Here is an 18548-nt window from a genome sequence, read left to right on the forward strand (position 1 = left end):
ATCCATTCATTTATTGATGGGCACTTATGTTGCTTCCATATCTTAGCTATTGTAAATAATGCTGCAGTGAGTATAGGGGTGCATATATCTTTTCAAATTAGTGTTTTTTGTTTTCTTCAAATAAATACCCAGGGATGGAATTGTTGGATTATATAGTAGTTCTATTTTTCATTTTTTGAGAAATTTCCATACTGTTTTCCACAGCAGCTACACCAATTTACATTCTCATCAACAATGCACAAAGGTTCTCTTTTTTTCCACATCCTGATAACACTTGTTATTTGCTGTCTTTTTGATAATAGCCACTTGGACAATGTGAGGTGATATCTCATTATGGTTTTAATTTCCATTTCCCTGACGATTAGTGATCTTGAGCATCTTTTCATGTGTCTGTTGACCATCTGTATGTCTTCTTCATAAAAATGTCTATTCAGAACCTCTATTTTTTAACTGCATTGTTAGTTTTTTTGATATTGAGTTGTATGGGTTCTTTGAAGATTTTAGATATTAACCCCTATTGGATATATCAGTTACAAATATCTTCTCCCGTTCAGTGAGTGGCCTTTTCATTTTGTCGATAGTTTCCTGTGCTGTGCAAAAGCTTTTCAATTTGGCATAGGCTCGTTTATTTATTTTGTTTTTGTTTCCCTTGCCTGAGGAGACATACCCAACAAAATATTTCTAAGATAGATATCAAAGAGCTTACCGTCTATGTTTTTTTCTAGAAGCTTTATGGTTTTGGGCCGTATATTTAGGTATTTAACCCATTTGGAATTTATTTTTGTGCATGGTGTGAGAGGGTAGCCAGTTTGATTCTTTTGTGTGTCGCTGTCCAGTTTTTCCAACACCATTATTGAAGAGGCTGTCTTTTCCCCATTGTATATTCTTGCCTCCTTTGTCATAAATTAATTGCCCATGTAAGTGTGGGTTCATTTCTGGACTCTCTATTCTGTTCCATTGATATATTTATGTGTTTTTGTACCAGTACGATACTGTTTTGATTACTGTAGCTTTGTAGTATAGTTTGAAATCAGGGAGCATGATTCCTCCAGATCTGTTCTTCTTTCTCAAAATTGTTTTGACTATTCAGGGACTTTTGTGTTTCCACACAAATTTTAAAATTATGTGTTCTAGTTCTGTGAAAAATGCTCTTGGTATTTTGATAGGGATTGCATCGAATCTGTAGATAGCCTTGGGTAATATGGTCATTTTAATAATATTAATTTTCCTAATCAGTGAACATGGTATATGTTTCCATATGTTTATGTTATCTTCAATTTATTTCATCAGTGTCTTATAGTTTTCTGAGTACAGTTCTTTTACCTCCTTAGGTAGGCTTATTCCTAGATATTTTATTCTTTTGGATGTGATTGTAAATGAAATTGTTTCCTTGATTTCTCTTTCTGATAGTTCATTGTTAGTGTATAGAAATGCAACAGATTTCTGTATATTAATTTTGTATCCTGCAAATTTACTGAATTCATTGATGAGCTCTAGTAGGTTTTTTTTTTTTGTTTTGTTTTTGTTTTTTTTTTTTGTTTTTTGCAGTACGTGGGCCTCTCACTGTTGTGGCCTCTCCCGTTGCGGAGCACAGGCTCCGGACGCGCAGGCCCAGCGGCCATGGCTCACGGGCCCAGCCGCTCCGCGGCATGCGGGATCCTCCCGGACCGGGGCACGAACCCGTGTCCCCTGCATCGGCAGGCGGACCCTCAACCATTGCGCCACCAGGGAAGCCCCGAGCTCTAGTAGGTTTTTGATGGTGTCTTGAGGATTTTCTATGTATAGTATCATGTCATTTGCATACAGTGACAGTTTTACTTCTTCCTTTCCAGTTTGGATTCCTTTTGTTTCTTTTTCTTGTCTGCTGTTGTGGCTAGGACTTCCAATACTATATTGAATAAAAGTGACAAGAGTGGATATCCTTTTCTTGTGCCTGATCTTAGAAGAAATGCTTTTAGTTTCTCACCACTGAGTATTATGTTAGCTTGGGTTTGTCATATATGGCTTTTACTATGTTGAGGTATGTTTCCTCTCTGCCCACTTTCTGGAGTGTTTTTATCATAAATGGGTGTTGAATTTTGTCAAAAGCTTTTTCTGTATCTATTGAGATGATCATATAATATTTATTCTTCAATTTGTCAATGTGGTTATCACACTGATTGATTGATTGGGGATATTGAACCATCCATTCATCACTGGGATAAATTACACTTGATCATGATGTATGAGTTTTTTAATATAATATTGAAAATTTGGTTTGCTAATACCTTGTTGAGGATTTCTGCATCTATTTTCAACAGTAACATTCACCTGTAATTTTCTTTCCTTTTTTTTTTTTTTGCGGTGCGTGGGCCTCTCACTGTCGTGACCTCTCCTGTTGCGGAGCACAGGCTCTGGATTCACAGGCTCAGCGGCAATGGCTCATGGGCCCAGCCACTCCACGGCATGTGGGTCTTCCCAGACCAGGGCACGAACCTGTGTCCCCTGCATCGACAGGTGGACTCTCAACCACTGCGCCACCAGGGAAGCCCTGTAATTTTCTTTTTGTGATACCTTTGCCTGGTTTTTGTATCAGCGTGATGCTGTGTTTGTAGAATGAGTTCCAAAGCTTCCTTCCTCTGCAATATTTTGGAATAGTTTGAGAAAGATAGGTGTTAACTCTTTGGAATAGTTTGAGAAAGATAGGTGTTAACTCTTTGGAATAGTTTGAGAAAGATAGGTGTTAACTCTTCTCTAAATGTTTGGTAGAATTCACCTGTGAAGCCATCTGGTCCTGGACTTTGTTTTTCTTTATTACTGATTCAGTTTCATTACTGGTAGTTAGACTGTTTATATATTATGTTTCTTCCTGGTTCAGTCTTGGGATATTGTGCATTTCTAGAAATTTATCCATTTCTTTTAGGTTGCCCATTTTATTGGGCTATAATTATTTGTAGTAATCTCTTGTGACCCTTTGTATGTCTGTGGTGTCAGTTGTAACTTCTCCTTTTTCATTTATGATTTTATTAATTTGGGCCCTCTTTCTTTTTTGATGAGTCTGGCTAATGGTTTATCAATTTTGTCTATCTTTTCAAAGAATCAGCTCTTAGTTTCATTGATCTTTTCTACTTTTTTTTTGTTTTTTCAAATTCTCTCTTTCATTTATTTCTGCTTTATGATTTCTTTCCTTCTACTAACATTTTGTTGTTGTTGTTGTCATTGTTCTCATTTTTCTAGTTCTTTTAGGTATAAGGTTTGGTTGTTCTTTTGAGATTTTTTTTTCCTGAAGTAAGCTTGTATTGCTATAAACTTCACTCTTAGAACTTCTTCTGCTGCATCCTATAGATTTTAGATTGTTGTGTTTTTATTTTCATTTGTCTCTAGGTATTTTTTGATTTCTCCTTTGATTTCTTCAGTGATCCATTTGTTGTTTAGTAGCATATTTTTTAACCTTCCTTTGTTTGTGTTTTTTGCCTGAGGGTGGATGGGGCCAGTTTCTGACACAGCTTCCTGTGGGATCCAGGGTATCCTAAGGCTGGTGTCAACCCACTGGTATCATTTTTCTGGTGGGCATATAGGACATGAACCTGTAATGTGCAGTGCTGATCATTAATGTCTGATACGTAACATGTAATGTTCGTTAAATGAACAGGTAATTATTATGAAAAATATTCTGTGTATTCCAGGGCCTGATCTTCAGGTTTGCATAGCCAAAAACCCTGCATGTTGCACCAGGAAGATGGAGGAAAGTTATCAAATCGCAGCTCGCCAAGATATGCAGCAGGTGCTTCAAACATCCAGCTCTACATTAAAGTTTCTGATATCTCGAAACACAGCTGCCTTTCAAGGTAAATGTATCACTTCTGAAACTGAACATAAATCTTGCTATGTAATTTACCTATTAATATTATTATACTGGTAAATTTGTCTAGGTTTACTTCTTTGTCTTTGCATATTATTCTGGTATAAAATGAGGTTTTAGCTTTTTCTGACGTTCACAGCTTGTTTCTGAGGTTATTCGGGGGCATATAAATTGACTTAGAGTAGGGAGTCTGTGATGTTAGTGAAATTTATGCCTTTCTGGGGGTTCTGCCAAATCCTGCAATACTCTGACCCATGGTTTTACTTCAGTATGAACAGACATGATTATTAGATTCTATTAAAATAGTCTATAAAACAAAGTCTCATCACTTTTAACTGGGTAATGATAGATTCATTTTCAAAAATATAATTAAAAAAATATTTGTCTAATTTTTTCCTCTACTACTTCATGTGATTTTCCTAAGAACACCAGTGTGATATATCGAAGGGTAGACAAGTCTGATAAATAGTAAAATAAGAAATATTAATTGGATGTTTAAGGGTCAGCTACGACCAGAACTCAACCTTAATTCAAACAATATATTCAGAAATAAAATGAATGGGTTATAAAATTATAATACACATTGGAAAACAGGTGATCTTTTTCTTATTTTAGTCATCTCCTCTGTACAATTCCTTATTGCTACAATAAAATAGCTTAATTTATTTTTCCTTTTATAAAGCATTAGCTATTCTGTGTATTATTAGAATGAAAATATTTAGATTACACTGCTTTTCAAAGAAAATTATTGCTTTTGTTCAATGCAAAATATAACTTCTGCTAGTATTCCTTTTAAATAAGTATATTAATGTCAATTTAAATAATTTGTGCTTTGTTTACATACAGAACTAAATCACAAAGCTGATTAGTTTTTAAAACTATACTTATTAAATAAAATACATATAATAAATCAGGACAGAATTTAAGTTGAATTAAAATGTAGTTCATGATGAATTGATGATTTTTTTATAGAAATTGTGACATGTCAGATTTGAAGATGTTTTAATCCAGTAATATTTTTAGATGTCTTAGAAAACAACCTTATTTATGTTATGGAATTTATTCATGTGAAATTGTTGGAGGCAAATATATTGATATGCCTTTTAAGCAAAGATTGGTGGCTTGAACTGACTGAACTAGAAGATATTAACCACCCACAGAAAGTGATGTAATGATTTTTTTCTTATGAAAATGATAGTGTGTACAATATGGAAAATACAGTTTAGAGATAAAGGGGGCAGTGAATAAATCAACCTTACCAGAACAGGGAGATGTAGATGGGAATTGTGGACCATATACTTGAACAGGTAAGTTGGACTCACGTGAAAGAAGACTTGAAACATCAACTTGAGTTTGAGAGAATGATTAAAGATTTTTGAACAGGGAAGCTTCATTATGATTTCTCATGTTTTAATGTCAAAACTAAATCCCTCCAAGTAAGAAGGTATGGCCGAAGAAGATCATGACAAGTCAAACCTACCTTTTTGGAGAGCAGTGTTAACCATGTAGGTGAAAGAAAGCGCCAGCAGTTCACATAGGGACTCAGTGAATCGTAGTTGAACATTTTCTTCTGTCTTCAAATATACTCTAAAAACCTTTTCACATATTGTTGGATAAATTGATCAAGATGGAGCACATGAAATTCAACAGATTGGGAAAAATCTAAAACCTGGAATGTTTAGACTTTTAACACGGGTTTAGGCTGCTGAAAACTTTTGGTGATATTGCTAAAAGTTTGGCGACAACTGATCAGTAGTATAAGGACATGAGATTATCTCTACTGGAGTGTCAGTTAATATTATGTATAACTTTTGTTATTTTTTGTTCAGTAAATTGCACCTGATATATTTAACAGGGTGAGTTTTGCTGTGTATTTAAGTATCAATTACAAAAGTGAAAAAAGTAGGGCCTTTCTTAAATATAATTTGTTATAATAAATTGTCATGTTCTCCCTTTGTGACATATCAATTTTATTTAAGAATCATGAGAAGGCAAGACAGCTTTAGAAGAAATTTTCCTAAAGACTAACTTTACTGGAACAAATTCTCTTACAAGAATACCTGCTTTTAATTTAATGAATAGAATAAGTAGCTTTAGGCTTAGTTCCATAAAAGCAAGCTAAATATATGTGCTAAAAGCCATTTGAGAGATCACATTTGCTGTATCATAACTGAACAGGCTACTTTATCAATAAGTAAAGCCCTCTGTCTAGTTTCTATGTGATGAAAATGTCTGAACACAAATCAGCCTTTGTGTTTCCTAAGAAGAAAGAAGCTAATACATTTTAGTGGGAAACTTAGTCTGCTTGAGAGCAATTTAATGGAGGAAATCATTTCACTGCTTAAGTCATGTAAGTAGATGTGCTACATTTCGATCTTTTTATTTTTTAATATTTCACTTCTATTTGCTACTTCAGCAGTACTACCCTGTCCTTTTAGCCATATTGTGGGTTATAAAAGACTTTGGACTGGGATGTAGTATGGTCCCTTCTCTCATAGATCTTATGGGGTTCCTCGGCAGCATGTTTTTGAAGTAAACCTTTGGATATGACTGGTGGGGATGATCGCTTGGGTGTGTGGGTGTAGCGGACCCCACACGACTGTAAGATAAAGGCTGCTGGGAGGCTGGGATTGCTCCGAAGAGAGGAGACAGTGCCGGCAGCTGGTACCAGAAGACATAAGGTTATTCCACGTACAGCCCACGTTCAGCTCTGGAATTTAGCCCTGGAAGGTAATATCACTGGGACTGGAATTAGCCTCCTTACTGGGATAATTCTACTTTTTTCAGTTAAGGTGTTATAGGTTTCCTGAAAATAAAACAGGCAAACAAAAATATGGTTTTGGAAGAACCCATAAGTACGACCTGGGGTTCACTGTGTCCTGTGGGTTGTCATTCACGTAGCATACAGCCTCTGATGAGATGAAAGGAGCAAGCGGGTATCCCTGTGTCTGTTGCTCTTCATAAATGAGTGGTGCTGTTTGCGCAGAGACTGCTGGCTTCGTCACAGTGCAGACAACGACTGCTCTTCATTTTCAGGGGCTTGATTACGTTCATGAATAAAGCGGGCAGCCTGCAATAATGCGAAAGAGTTTGTTTCCCTTCAGCCGCTTTATGAGTGTGGGATTGCCTGCCTTGAAAACCTTTTGCAGGGGGGTAGGGGGTGGTGGTGGTGGGATGAATTGGGAGATTGGGATTGACATGTATACAGTAATATGTATAAAATAGATAACTAATAAGAACCTGCTGTATAAAAAATAAATAAATAAAAATAGAGATCATACTTTAAAAAAGAAAAGAAAACATTTTGCAAATATTTTTTATAAATGTTTATTTATTTATACACTAAAGTTTGGTGTGACTCCTGAAGAAATAGAGGAAGTTGACAGAGAATGTGTCAACCACTGTAAAAAAGCAACTCTTACCCAGCTTTCAAATTTGTCAGTTTTAAAATCTCTGTTTAAATAAGAGAATAGGGCTTAGTTTTTGTTTTCTTTAATTTAAAACTATACAAAATTTTCAGCATAATTTTCAAAAATAAACTGCAGGAATATTTGGGAGAATACAGAAGCTTATCTTTTGTTTAAACGTTATAAAGATAAGGTTAAGAAGTTTTATCTTTCCTTAGAGATAGATCTTTTCCTATTTCTCTCATCTTCAAATAGCTCACATATTTCTAAAATATATGGTATATACTAAGTCTTTATTCTGGAAGTTTCCAGTTTTTTATATGGCATTTAAAAAGTGCATTATCACAAAAGACTCAGTGATGAACGATATCTAGAACAAGAAGGAGTTAATATTTTTGTTGACGATTTCATTCTCTGGGCTAATTAAATTTTCATTCTTTTTTTTTTTAACATCTTTATTGGGGTATAATTGCTTTACAATGGTGTGTTAGTTTCTGCTTTATAACAAAGTGAATCAGTCATACATAAACATATGTTCCCATATGTCTTCCCTCTTGCGTCTCCCTAAATTTTCATTCTTGATTAAAAGTACCTGAAAGATTGGTAAGCTTGTTCTCTTGGGTTGAAATGTTAGATTTAGGACTTTAATAAAAATTACATTCCTATTTTTAATGAAATATAGGAGTGTGTTCAAAATTAAATATCTTTGTTTAAAAAGCAGGTAAATTAAGAGTGAGAATGTGAATGTAATTAAAGTATTGTCCTCTTTTACACTAACAGATATTACCTACTGTGAAGTGTATAGCTAGTGTATAGCTACTGTAAAACTGGTGTAAAATGTATGTACATATCCACATACATATAGTCGAAGGCACAAGGATGTAGTGAATATTTGAATACCTTAACATATGAGAAGATGAGTAGATTTACATAAATGTTACAATAGTAAGCCTGGAGTACATTAATCTTAGTTTGTTCACTTTTGTTATGCTTTACAGAGGTGAACGATATTTAAAATTATCCCTTGGAAGAGCATTATGTGCAAGGATAAAGGAACAGTGTTATTTCTAACACTGAGAATTACCTGATCAAAGGCCCAAGGATAAGAGAACAGGTAGCCTTAGACTGGCAGTGTTGAGGAGACGTGTTGGCTTTTCTCTTTCTCTAGACCTAGAGCAGATACGCAGTAAATGTAATTAACTGAACTGCATGAATACATGGATAAATGAATGAATGATACTTAGCAGGAAGCTGGTTCTGAAATAAAATGAAAGTGTTCTGCTCTCCCTCTCCCCCTTCATCCTTCCCTTCCCTTCGTGCATTTAATATCTCTCTTGAGTACCTACTAAGTGCCAGCACCACCAGGTGCTTAGATGGTACGTTGCCCAAATTTTCAAGCTATTTTACTTTTATTGGCTCCTTCAGGCTTCTGATACGCCAACATTTGTTTACTGATTTTATAAGCTAGGAAGGAGGGAAGTCCCTGGCTTTCCAGTGGTTAGGACTCAGCACTTTCACTGCCGAGGGCCTGGGTTCAAGATCCTACAAGCTTCATGGCGTACCCCTCCCACCCCCGGCTCCCAGTAACCAGGAAGGAGCACGTTATAATGTTTCTGTCGGTGGTGTATTCTGAATGTGATTGCATTTTCCCCTTGGTTTGAAGCAGCGCGTGGTTTAGTGTGTTATCTCACATGGCAGCCACCAGTGCAATTGGTCTTTATCCAACTGTCCTGTATCTCTGAAACGTTAAAAAATTTTTTCTTTTGAATCTGTGTCAGCAAGCTGCTATTAATTATGAAAATGACTAATTTTAATATATTCTAGATGAAAGTTCCAGAGCTTAAATTACTTTTCAGCTGGAAATAAAGCTTGCTTTGCATGAAGCAAAAAAAATTGAAAAGCGTAGAACTAAGTGTGGAAACACATTGAAGTGTAGAACTAAGAGGTTACTTTGCCATATTTCTTTTTTAAGTTTTAGGAAGTAAACTTTCAGTTGTTTTAATTCTGACTGATGATAGGTTATGATAATATCACCTATTGCTATGATAATCTTACCTAGAAAGCACAATAACCTGCTTATGGTAGGCTAAGCAATTCTTTCTTGATTTTATATTAAATACATTTTCAGTTAAGTCTTTTTTTTTTTTAAAGTTGTACCTTTCTCTTAATTATTTTGCACAGTCAGGCTTTTCTATTTCTTTTTTTTCTTTTAAATTAATTAATTTATTTTTGCTGTGTTGGGTCTTCGTTTCTGTGTGAGGGCTTTCTCTAGTTGTGGCAAGCGGGGGCCACTCTTCATTGCGGTGCGCGGGCCTCTCACTATCGCGGCCTCTCTTGTCGCGGAGCGCAGGCTCCAGACGCGCAGGCTCAGTAGTTGTGGCTCACGGTCCCAGTTGCTCCGCGGCATGTGGGATCCTCCCAGACCAGGGCTTGAACCCGTGTCCCCTGTAATTAGCAGGCAGATTCTCAACCACTGCGCCACCAGGGAAGCCCATTTTCAGTTAAATCTTTTCAATGTGAGAACTGTGCATTTATTGCCTAGAAGATGAGTTGGCATTTCATCAGGGTCTTTATCATTTTGTTATCTTCATATTAGTTTAATCTTACTTTTACATGAGGGATCACAAGGGATGATTCTTAAAAGGTAACTATGTGTTGAGTAAAGGCCAGGACACGTGGGAGGTTACAACTAGCTATGTTTTTGAGATTTATCTGTCCCCCTATCTCTTATTCATCTGTGTGAATTGATTTATACAATTTCTTTTTATAGATATGTGGCATTTATTTACCCTCCCTGTGATGGATATTTTAATAATTCCCAACTTATATTTGCACTTGTAGTGCTGCAACAAACATTCTTGTTCATGTCTCCGAGGGCATGTGTTTCTCTAGGGTTTATATGTAGAAGTGAAATTGTGGCTTATAGGCTGTGACCTCATCAACTTGACCAGATATTTTGCAGAATTACTCTTCTAAGGAGCTGAACCTATTTAAACTCCCACAAGCAGTTGGTGTGCTTTGTCCTTATTCCACATCCTTCCCAACACTTCCCAATAATTCTGAAATTATTGTCAGAATTTAAAAAAAAATTCTAAAAAAATTTTTTAATTAAAAAAGAATTTTAAAATAAAATTTGATGAACTGATAGATGTGAAATGGTATCTTGTTTTCAAAACGTGCAGTTTCCTAATTACTGGGGTGTCTGAATGTCTTTCCAAAAATTCTTCTTTATTTTGCGTGTTCTTTATTTTCTCTTATGAATATGTCTTGTGAATCTGTATACACACTTAGGAGATATGTACCATGTTGTGTTTCTGTATGTATTAAAAATTTTCTTCTAGGTACAGATACTGCCACGTCTTAAAGTTTTAGCTAAAATAATTCAAACTTCTTTCCATATTCTATGGCAGTTCAAGCTCTCCAGAAGTTTTCTGCACATTTCCACAGTCTGCAGTCTCATGGTTACTACTGCCTCTGCTTCCCTGCTTTCTTTCATTTGCTTTTGTGTCTCTTTTCTATCATATTAATTTCATATGAAAATTTTTTTCTTAATTACCACTCCATAGACACACACATACACGTACACACATTAACCTAAGTTGTATGTATAAAATAAATTTTATGAGATGATGGTGATAAAGGAAGGTGAAGTCTAAAAATCACAAATAATTTCAAATTGAACACGGATTCCTGTGTTTGCAAGTGTTTTCTAGCCCACCCTCCACCATCAATCCATGGAACTACCATCCTCACATCATTCTCTCTGGCCCTCGTGTCTCCCACTTCCTTGTGTGATACTCTGCTCTTCTCAGATGGTGAGATGAGGGGATCTTCTGGTTCCTTACATTTATTATATGAGCATGGAAATAGCAACCGTCACGTGGCTCTGAGGGTGAATTTAAAAGAAATACTTTTGTTTTAGGTTAAAAAACCTTTTATCTTTTTATGTTAAAAATTTCCCCAGCTTTATTGAGATATAATTGATATTGTGTAAATGTAAGGTGTACAACCCATCGATTGGATACTCTTACGTATTGCAGCATCGGTACCGCTGTGTTGTTAGCTAACACCTCCATCAAGTCACATAATTACCAGTTCTTTTTTGCAGCAAGAACATTTAAGATCTACTCTTTCAGCAACTTTCAAGTATATACTACAGTACTGTTAACTGTAATCACAGTGATGTTCATTATATCCCCAGAACTTAATCATTTTGTAACTAGAAGTTTGTATTCTTTGACCAGGGTCATTTCTCCGCCCTCCAGCCCCTGCTAAGCACCATTCTACTCTCTAAACTTAGTACTTGTTGATCAACCTATTGTCTATTAGATATTTTAGAAACAATGAATTTCCTAAATCCCACATTCATGCAAAGTACAGTGACCTTTTATAAAGTGTAGACAAGGTATGTAATCTTTTTTTTCCTAGTATTTAAATTGAGTCTGTTTTATATTTTCAAATGTTAATGTTGATAATATTAGTAATCTATGGAAAGAAAGAAACAATTAATTATTAACTACTTTTGAAACAGAGCTCATTTATCTTAGAAGTGTTTACTTCCAAAAGTAGTAATAGGCTATTAAAGTTAATCAGGCATTTTTAGAAGATTCAAAATATGTTTTCTTTAAAATATTTTTCTTATAACTAAATATAGAAAAAAGAAAATAAGCTGAATTAATATCAAATTTTTCTAAATATTGTGTGGCAGTAAACTTCAAGGGAAACTTGTGATGTCACTAATGTGTGGTTGACACTCACTTTGTAATGTAATATTTATGAATTCTTTTAAAAACCTTTTACTCCATGAACAAACTTTTTCATTATGTTGATAATGCAATCTAAAATGGACATGATATTAAAAGTGAAATTCATGCTTTCCCCCACCCCCAGATTAGCTTTGTGCATTTAACATCTGAATGTGGATTTTTTTTGATGATGTCAGCTAATATATTTTGTCAGTGTGTGTCTTAATATTAATATTTCTAACAGTAAGCAGGTTTAATATTGAAAGTAGGGTATTTCCCTGTTTATAAGAGGGAAATTCTAATACTGTTAGAATTAATATTTCTAACAGTAAGCAGGTTTAATATTGAAAGTAGGGTATTTCCCTGTTTATAAGAGGCTGGTAGAAAGGTAAAGATTGAGGGATCCTTTGAATATATTATTTAATGTGAAGAATACAATTACAGTAAAAGTAATAATTTCATTATATATTTTTACTGATTATAAATTTCATTAACAAATTCTGTTGAAATATACCCTTGATGCACTTACCAGCTCTTTTGATAGATCATTTTTTTAATAGCTACTTTTGAGTCAACATATTTAGTTTCATGAAGGGTGATTTGTCTCTATTAAATGTCCAATGTATTTTAAGGCCCTACAAAATTTTATCTAAGCTAGGTAATGCTATGATTTAATGATCAATTTATTTATATAATTTTAAAAGAAAGATAAAATATTGGCATTATTAAAATATTAAAGAAATTATTTTAAAACTCAACAATGTGTCTTTTCACATTTTGCGTACTACCTCATAAGTAGTAGTTTATCATGAGATATTAATTTGTGTCTCACTGTGGTTGTTGTGTGGCATATGCCACATGAAAACCTTTTGTTTTTCCTCTGCCTTACTGGTTGAACCCCAAGTTTGGGGGTGATCACCCTCTATGGCAATGTGCTTAGGGACAGTGAACCCTGCTGGAGCTCTAGGGGATGGTGTAAAATGGAATAGGAAGTGTGTGTATGGTGGTGAAGTTTTGAATAGCTGTGGTGGGAAATGGGAAAGCGGCCCATTTGGGAAAGCGGCCCAAATGGGAAAGCTCAGCGGCCATGGCTCACGGGCCCAGCCGCTCCGCGGCATGTGGGATCTTCCCGGACCGAGGCACGAACCCATGTCCCCTGCATCGGCAGATAGACTCTCAACCACTGCGCCACCAGGGAAGCTCTAATTTTTAAATATTTTTTTTAAAACCACTTTGTTGAGGTATGATTGATAAACAAAAAGCTGTATTTCCTGTATAAAACTTGATACAAACAATTTGGAGATAAGTATACACCTGTGAAACCATCACCACAGTCTACGCCATAAACATATTGGAGGAGGTTGATCATTGACAAGAGTAATGGTGTGGAAGAGCCAGGCGACATCCAGCTCCTCCCTACGGCCCAGCTCTGTAAAGTAGTACAGATGTTTCTTTCTTTCTTTCTTTTTTTTAATTGGGGTATAGTTGATTTACAATGTTGTGTTAGTTTCTGCTGTACAGCAAAGTGAATCAGTTATACATATACATATATCCACTCTTTTTGGATTCTTTTCCCATATAGGCCGTTACAGAGTATTGAGTAGAGTTCCCTGTGCTATACAGTAGGTCCTTATGAGTTATCTATTTTACATATAGTAGTATGTATGTGTCAATCCCAATCTTCCAGTTTATCCCTACTCCCTCTTACCCCTGGGAACCATAAGTTTATTTTCTACATCTGTGACTCTATTTCTGTTTTGTAGATGAGTTCATTTGTAGCCTTTTTTTAGATTCCACATATAAACAATATAATATACAATGCGATATTACTCAGCCTTAAAAGAGAACAAAATAATGCCATTTGCAGCAACATGGATGGACCTAGAGATTGTCATACTGAGTGAAGTAAGTCAAACAGACAAAGAGATGTTGTTTCAATAACATATATCTAAATATGAAAATAAAATTAATTTTGATAGAATAACTCATGATTCTATCCAATGAAACCTATTTTCAATACTTAGCATAATTTAAAGTGAAGGGCTTTATAAAGAAATGAATAACACACAAATAAGTAAGATTGACTTGAATGAAATTTGTAAACAAACTTTGAGAATGGACTGGAGAAAGCATGTAGTGAGAGAAAGTATTTAGAATAAAGTTGCATAATAGAAATTATGGGCAAAATCATGAGTTTATATATGAAAAATTTATTTTAAACTTATTTTAATTATAAAAGGTATAACATGGTTATATAAAATTGAAAATAAAATCTTTGTCAATAACTCAGCAAGTAAGGTTCTGTGATGAGCTTAAGTCCCTTAAGACTCAAATTTGAAGTCTTGGTGGTAATTCTTAGAACACCAAGAGCACATTTTACATTTTTATATAAATAAAAATGAACTAAGTTCTGTTTACCAAACAATATCAATAATTATCAATCATTTCAATAATGTCTTTTTATTATATCATCTCTTAATGAATTAGAAATACTTACAGTTCATATAAGTGGCATTATTGTCTAATTTGAAATTTTAAATAATATAATAATTCATTGTAAATTATAAAGTACAGTTTATTAAAACTGTGAGAATTTTCTTAATAGTTAAGCTTTTTTTCCCTCTATAGCCTTGGGGGAAGAGCAGATTAAGATTAAAATATTAAACAATCGTCCATAATATTTAATTGGTAAAGTGGTAAGATATAATGCAAAATAAAATACCTCTCTTTCTTCAGGCAAATAGAGGACTTAAATTTTATAGCCATTCCTCAATGTAGCTGTTCATGATGGGAAATTATCCATGCATATCTTCATGCTTTTAGCATAAAATATATCTAGCAATAAATGGGATATATATGCTATAGCTCTCATGCAGAAGGCAAAGAGCTTGAAACAGCATCTCAAGATCCAGAAAGTCATAACAGTAAATAAAAGGTAATTGTTGGATAGCTATGCTGTGTTTCTTTTATGCCAGAGTAATTCTGCCTGTGGGCTAACTTTAGTATAAACAAAGATAATTGAACTTTTGCACCTTGAAGAATATTTTCCTCTTGTACTATTTCTTTGACTCCATCTCCTCAGGGTGTAAACTTGACTTGAATGTTAACTTATGAAGCATATTCATTTTTTTTACCATAAGTAGGAATAAACTGAAGCTACTTTATAGTAGAATAAACATTGGTCTTTGTTATGGGAAAACATTTGTTATTGTTATCAGATAGGCAACATGCTTAAGAGTTTAAGAACAGGGTTCTAGAGTTAGAGAACCTGAGTTTGAATACTCTCTCAAGACCTGCATCTAGGTTTTCATTTCCTTGCTTGTAGGATGGGGATAACAATAGTACCTTCTTCTAGGTTGCAATTAATAAGAATTGGTCATGGTAATTCCAGTAAAGTAACTAGTATCATGCCTGGTATGTAATAAGCACTCAGTAGATGGAAGCTATCCTTCTTCCTTTACGTGTGGTATATATTTTTTCCCTAACATTTGAGTGGCAGCAGAACATCTCAGGGTAAAAATTGTCTAATGGAATTTCTGTAAGTGGGGAATTGCGTAAAGTCAATTGGCACATTATCAGAAGTGCCTCAGTGGCCAGGCAGGAGAAGGGCCTTGGTGATATAGACTTCCCTGGACCTGCTCCTGATGGGCTTTCCAAGAGTTAAATTGCAAGTGTGTGGGGTTATGGCCAAACATGCTCTCTAATGGTAAAGACAAGCCATTGAGAGAAATTATTCGGTGAATAATAACTGGTACATCTTAAAGCAAACTCTTTTTGCTGCCCAGCTGGTAATCAGATGTAATTTCGAATTTCATTAAATGGTATTAAATTATAATATTTTGACTCTCACGGTAGTAGAAACTAACATAAACACCAAAATCTAAGGTTTGGTGCAAAGCGACAGAGTCCATGGAAAACTATTCAATGGCTTAACGAAAGCCATAATCTTCTTAGTATCCTTTGCCAAATGAGAAGAACTTCACATGTGAAAGGCTTTACATTTTTGATATTGCTAGATTCATTTGGATCACCTTCGGGGATGTATGCAGTTTACTTTGGCATTTCTTTAGATTATGTGTTTGTGAGTTTTTAGATAGAGCCACTAACTTTAAATTGGTCCTTTCACAACAGCATGGAATAAATAAGTAAATGCATAGTCTTCAGAGCAATGTGAAAGGTTTTGTGCTTGGTAGAATATGGCAAAAAGTTTCATCTAAGATTTCACTGAACTACTTTGGAGGGTACTGTTCATTAAGATAATTTTTATTTTGGTCCAAATGTTGCTAATTATTGTTCCATAAAATTATGTAACTATTTGATAGTTATACTTCCTACCTGCTGGAAATGTGAAATATTATTATTGCTTGTCTGGGCGGCATTTTAGAGGGTTTTCTCTTTATGTGAGGGAAGAATATGGAGAGAGATGGACACTAAATCCCTGGAAAGTGTGATTTAGGAAAGGGGTCAGAGGGGTGGACAAAGGTGTCCTGCGGTTTAAGAAGGAACAATAAATTCTCTGTTCATGTTATGATTTTTAAAATCTGGGTTTAATATGCTTACTTTCTAGCTGTAGTCTCAGGGCAATACTTTAGGATGATCTAGGCCAATTTGCTTAATTTGTTTTTATTACGAACCTTCATAGTAGGTTTAAATTAAATTATCTCTGTATTTGGCAACTCTTATGCAATATATTTAGTGTATTTGTTATTTTAATGGGATCGTATATTTCGAATGCAAATTAAGAATATATTTAATAATCGTCAGCCTACACTGGTGCAGCTATTCTGGAAAGCAATTTGACAACACTTAGCAAAAATATGTGTTCTCTCTCCCTCTTTTTCTTCTTTCTGATTCTCTACTGCTTATATATATATATTGGAAAATCTTTTAGAGAACATTTGGGGACATATAAATGCATATTAATTGCAGTGTTTCTTGTAATAGCTGGCAGTTGAGGCAGTCTGGGTGTCTGTAATTGAGGGAAAGGTAAGAAAAATACACAGAAATGCGTTATGGAATAGTATGCATCATGAAGAATAACCAACTGGATGCATACCTAGTGACAGGAATAGACTTTAAAAACATAAGGTAGAGTGAAGAAGGGCAGAGTGAGAATGAGGTATGTAGCACAATACCATATATGTATCTTAAAAATACATGTACCAAACAATTCTATATATTTTACTGGAACACATAAAAATCAAAGAGTTCACATGAAGCACATTAGAGTGATTGCTTAAGGGAATATGATTGTATAATTATTGTATCATCCAACCTCATACATTTTAAGAGATATGGGGGATGTGAAGAATAGCTAGGAAGAAGGAAAGTGAAAGAAAGTGAATTCTTAGGTATAAACCTTCCAAAACTTGTACAGGATCTGTACGCTGAAAATGCTGATGGAAAAAAAAAAAATCAAAGAACCTGAATAAATGGAGAGACATACCATATTCATGAATAGGGAGACTCAACGTAGTAAAGATGACCTTTTTACCTAAATTACTCTATAGGTTTAACATAATTTTTATCAAAATCCTAGCAGACTTTGTGTGACCTATGCAGGCTTTTTCTAAAATTTATATGGAAAGGCACAGGACCTGAAATAGCTTAAACAACTTGGACAAAGAAGAGTGAAGTGGGAGGAATCACTCAACCAGACAACGAGACTTACTATATAGCTACATTAATTGAAAGTGTGGCATTGGCAGAGGGATAGACACATAGAACCGATTAAAGAACCCCAGAATAGACCCACAAAATTATGCCCAATTGATTTTTGATAGGTGCAAAAGCCATTCAATGGAGGAAGGAATTCCTATTCAACACACTGTGCTGAGCAGTTGGGTATCCATAGGCAAAATATTGTTGTAATATTTTTGTATTAAAATGTCTAAATGTTTCAACCCGAAGATTTTCACAGGTTCTGTCTTTTCTGCCTTCATTTAAAGAACTTTTCTTTAATTTTTTCCCTAAGGCAAAATTTATTAAATAAGTCACCCCTGTGAATCTATTGAATATTCCATCAAATCTAAGTGCTGTTAATCATAGACCCTCTCAATTTCAGTGCATTCTAGTAGGCAGTATAAATTTATTCAGATAAATATGGTAGCTTCATCAAAAGCTTCTTCCCAGAATTTGAGTTAAACTAAATAAAAGTTAAATCATAAACATCGTTTGAGATCTCACTGTTTACTCAGTTCTTCTCTTGCTTTTTTCAGTAAGGACAAATTTCAGTGTCTCTTTGTTTGAAATGCTTTCAAGAATTGAAATATGTTAAAAGTTTTTAAAACTGTTTTTTAGTATGTATTTATTAAATATTGAGTTAAGATTTTGGCTGATTTCTTTTGGTTGTAGTATGACCAGTTAGTTTATCTAATAGTCTGAATGAGAGAAAAAAAGGACTGAGTTTTGTTCATGATGATAGAGAATAGGGGAGAAAGAAATTCTAAGTATATTTAGAAGATAATTTTAACAAGACTGGGTAACTGAATGACTGTGGGGTGGGATTAGGAAGAGAAGGAACCCAGGATCAATGTTGAGTCTTGCAAGAGAATA

General features: G+C 34.6%; 1 protein-coding gene across 1 annotated transcript in view; it reads left to right on the forward strand.

Annotated features, from left to right (window-relative positions):
* The window catches only part of GPC5 (glypican 5), a 644868-nt gene that overhangs the window by 37600 nt on the left and 588720 nt on the right, over window positions 1-18548 (forward strand). The window contains exon 2 of the mRNA XM_079903067.1: window positions 3666-3827. Coding sequence (XP_079759193.1) covers window positions 3666-3827 — 162 coding nt within the window. The remainder of the gene's footprint in view (window positions 1-3665; window positions 3828-18548) is intronic.

The sequence above is a fragment of the Stenella coeruleoalba genome (assembly GCF_951394435.1).
Source record: "Stenella coeruleoalba genome assembly, chromosome: 18".
Lineage (NCBI taxonomy): Eukaryota > Metazoa > Chordata > Mammalia > Artiodactyla > Delphinidae > Stenella > Stenella coeruleoalba.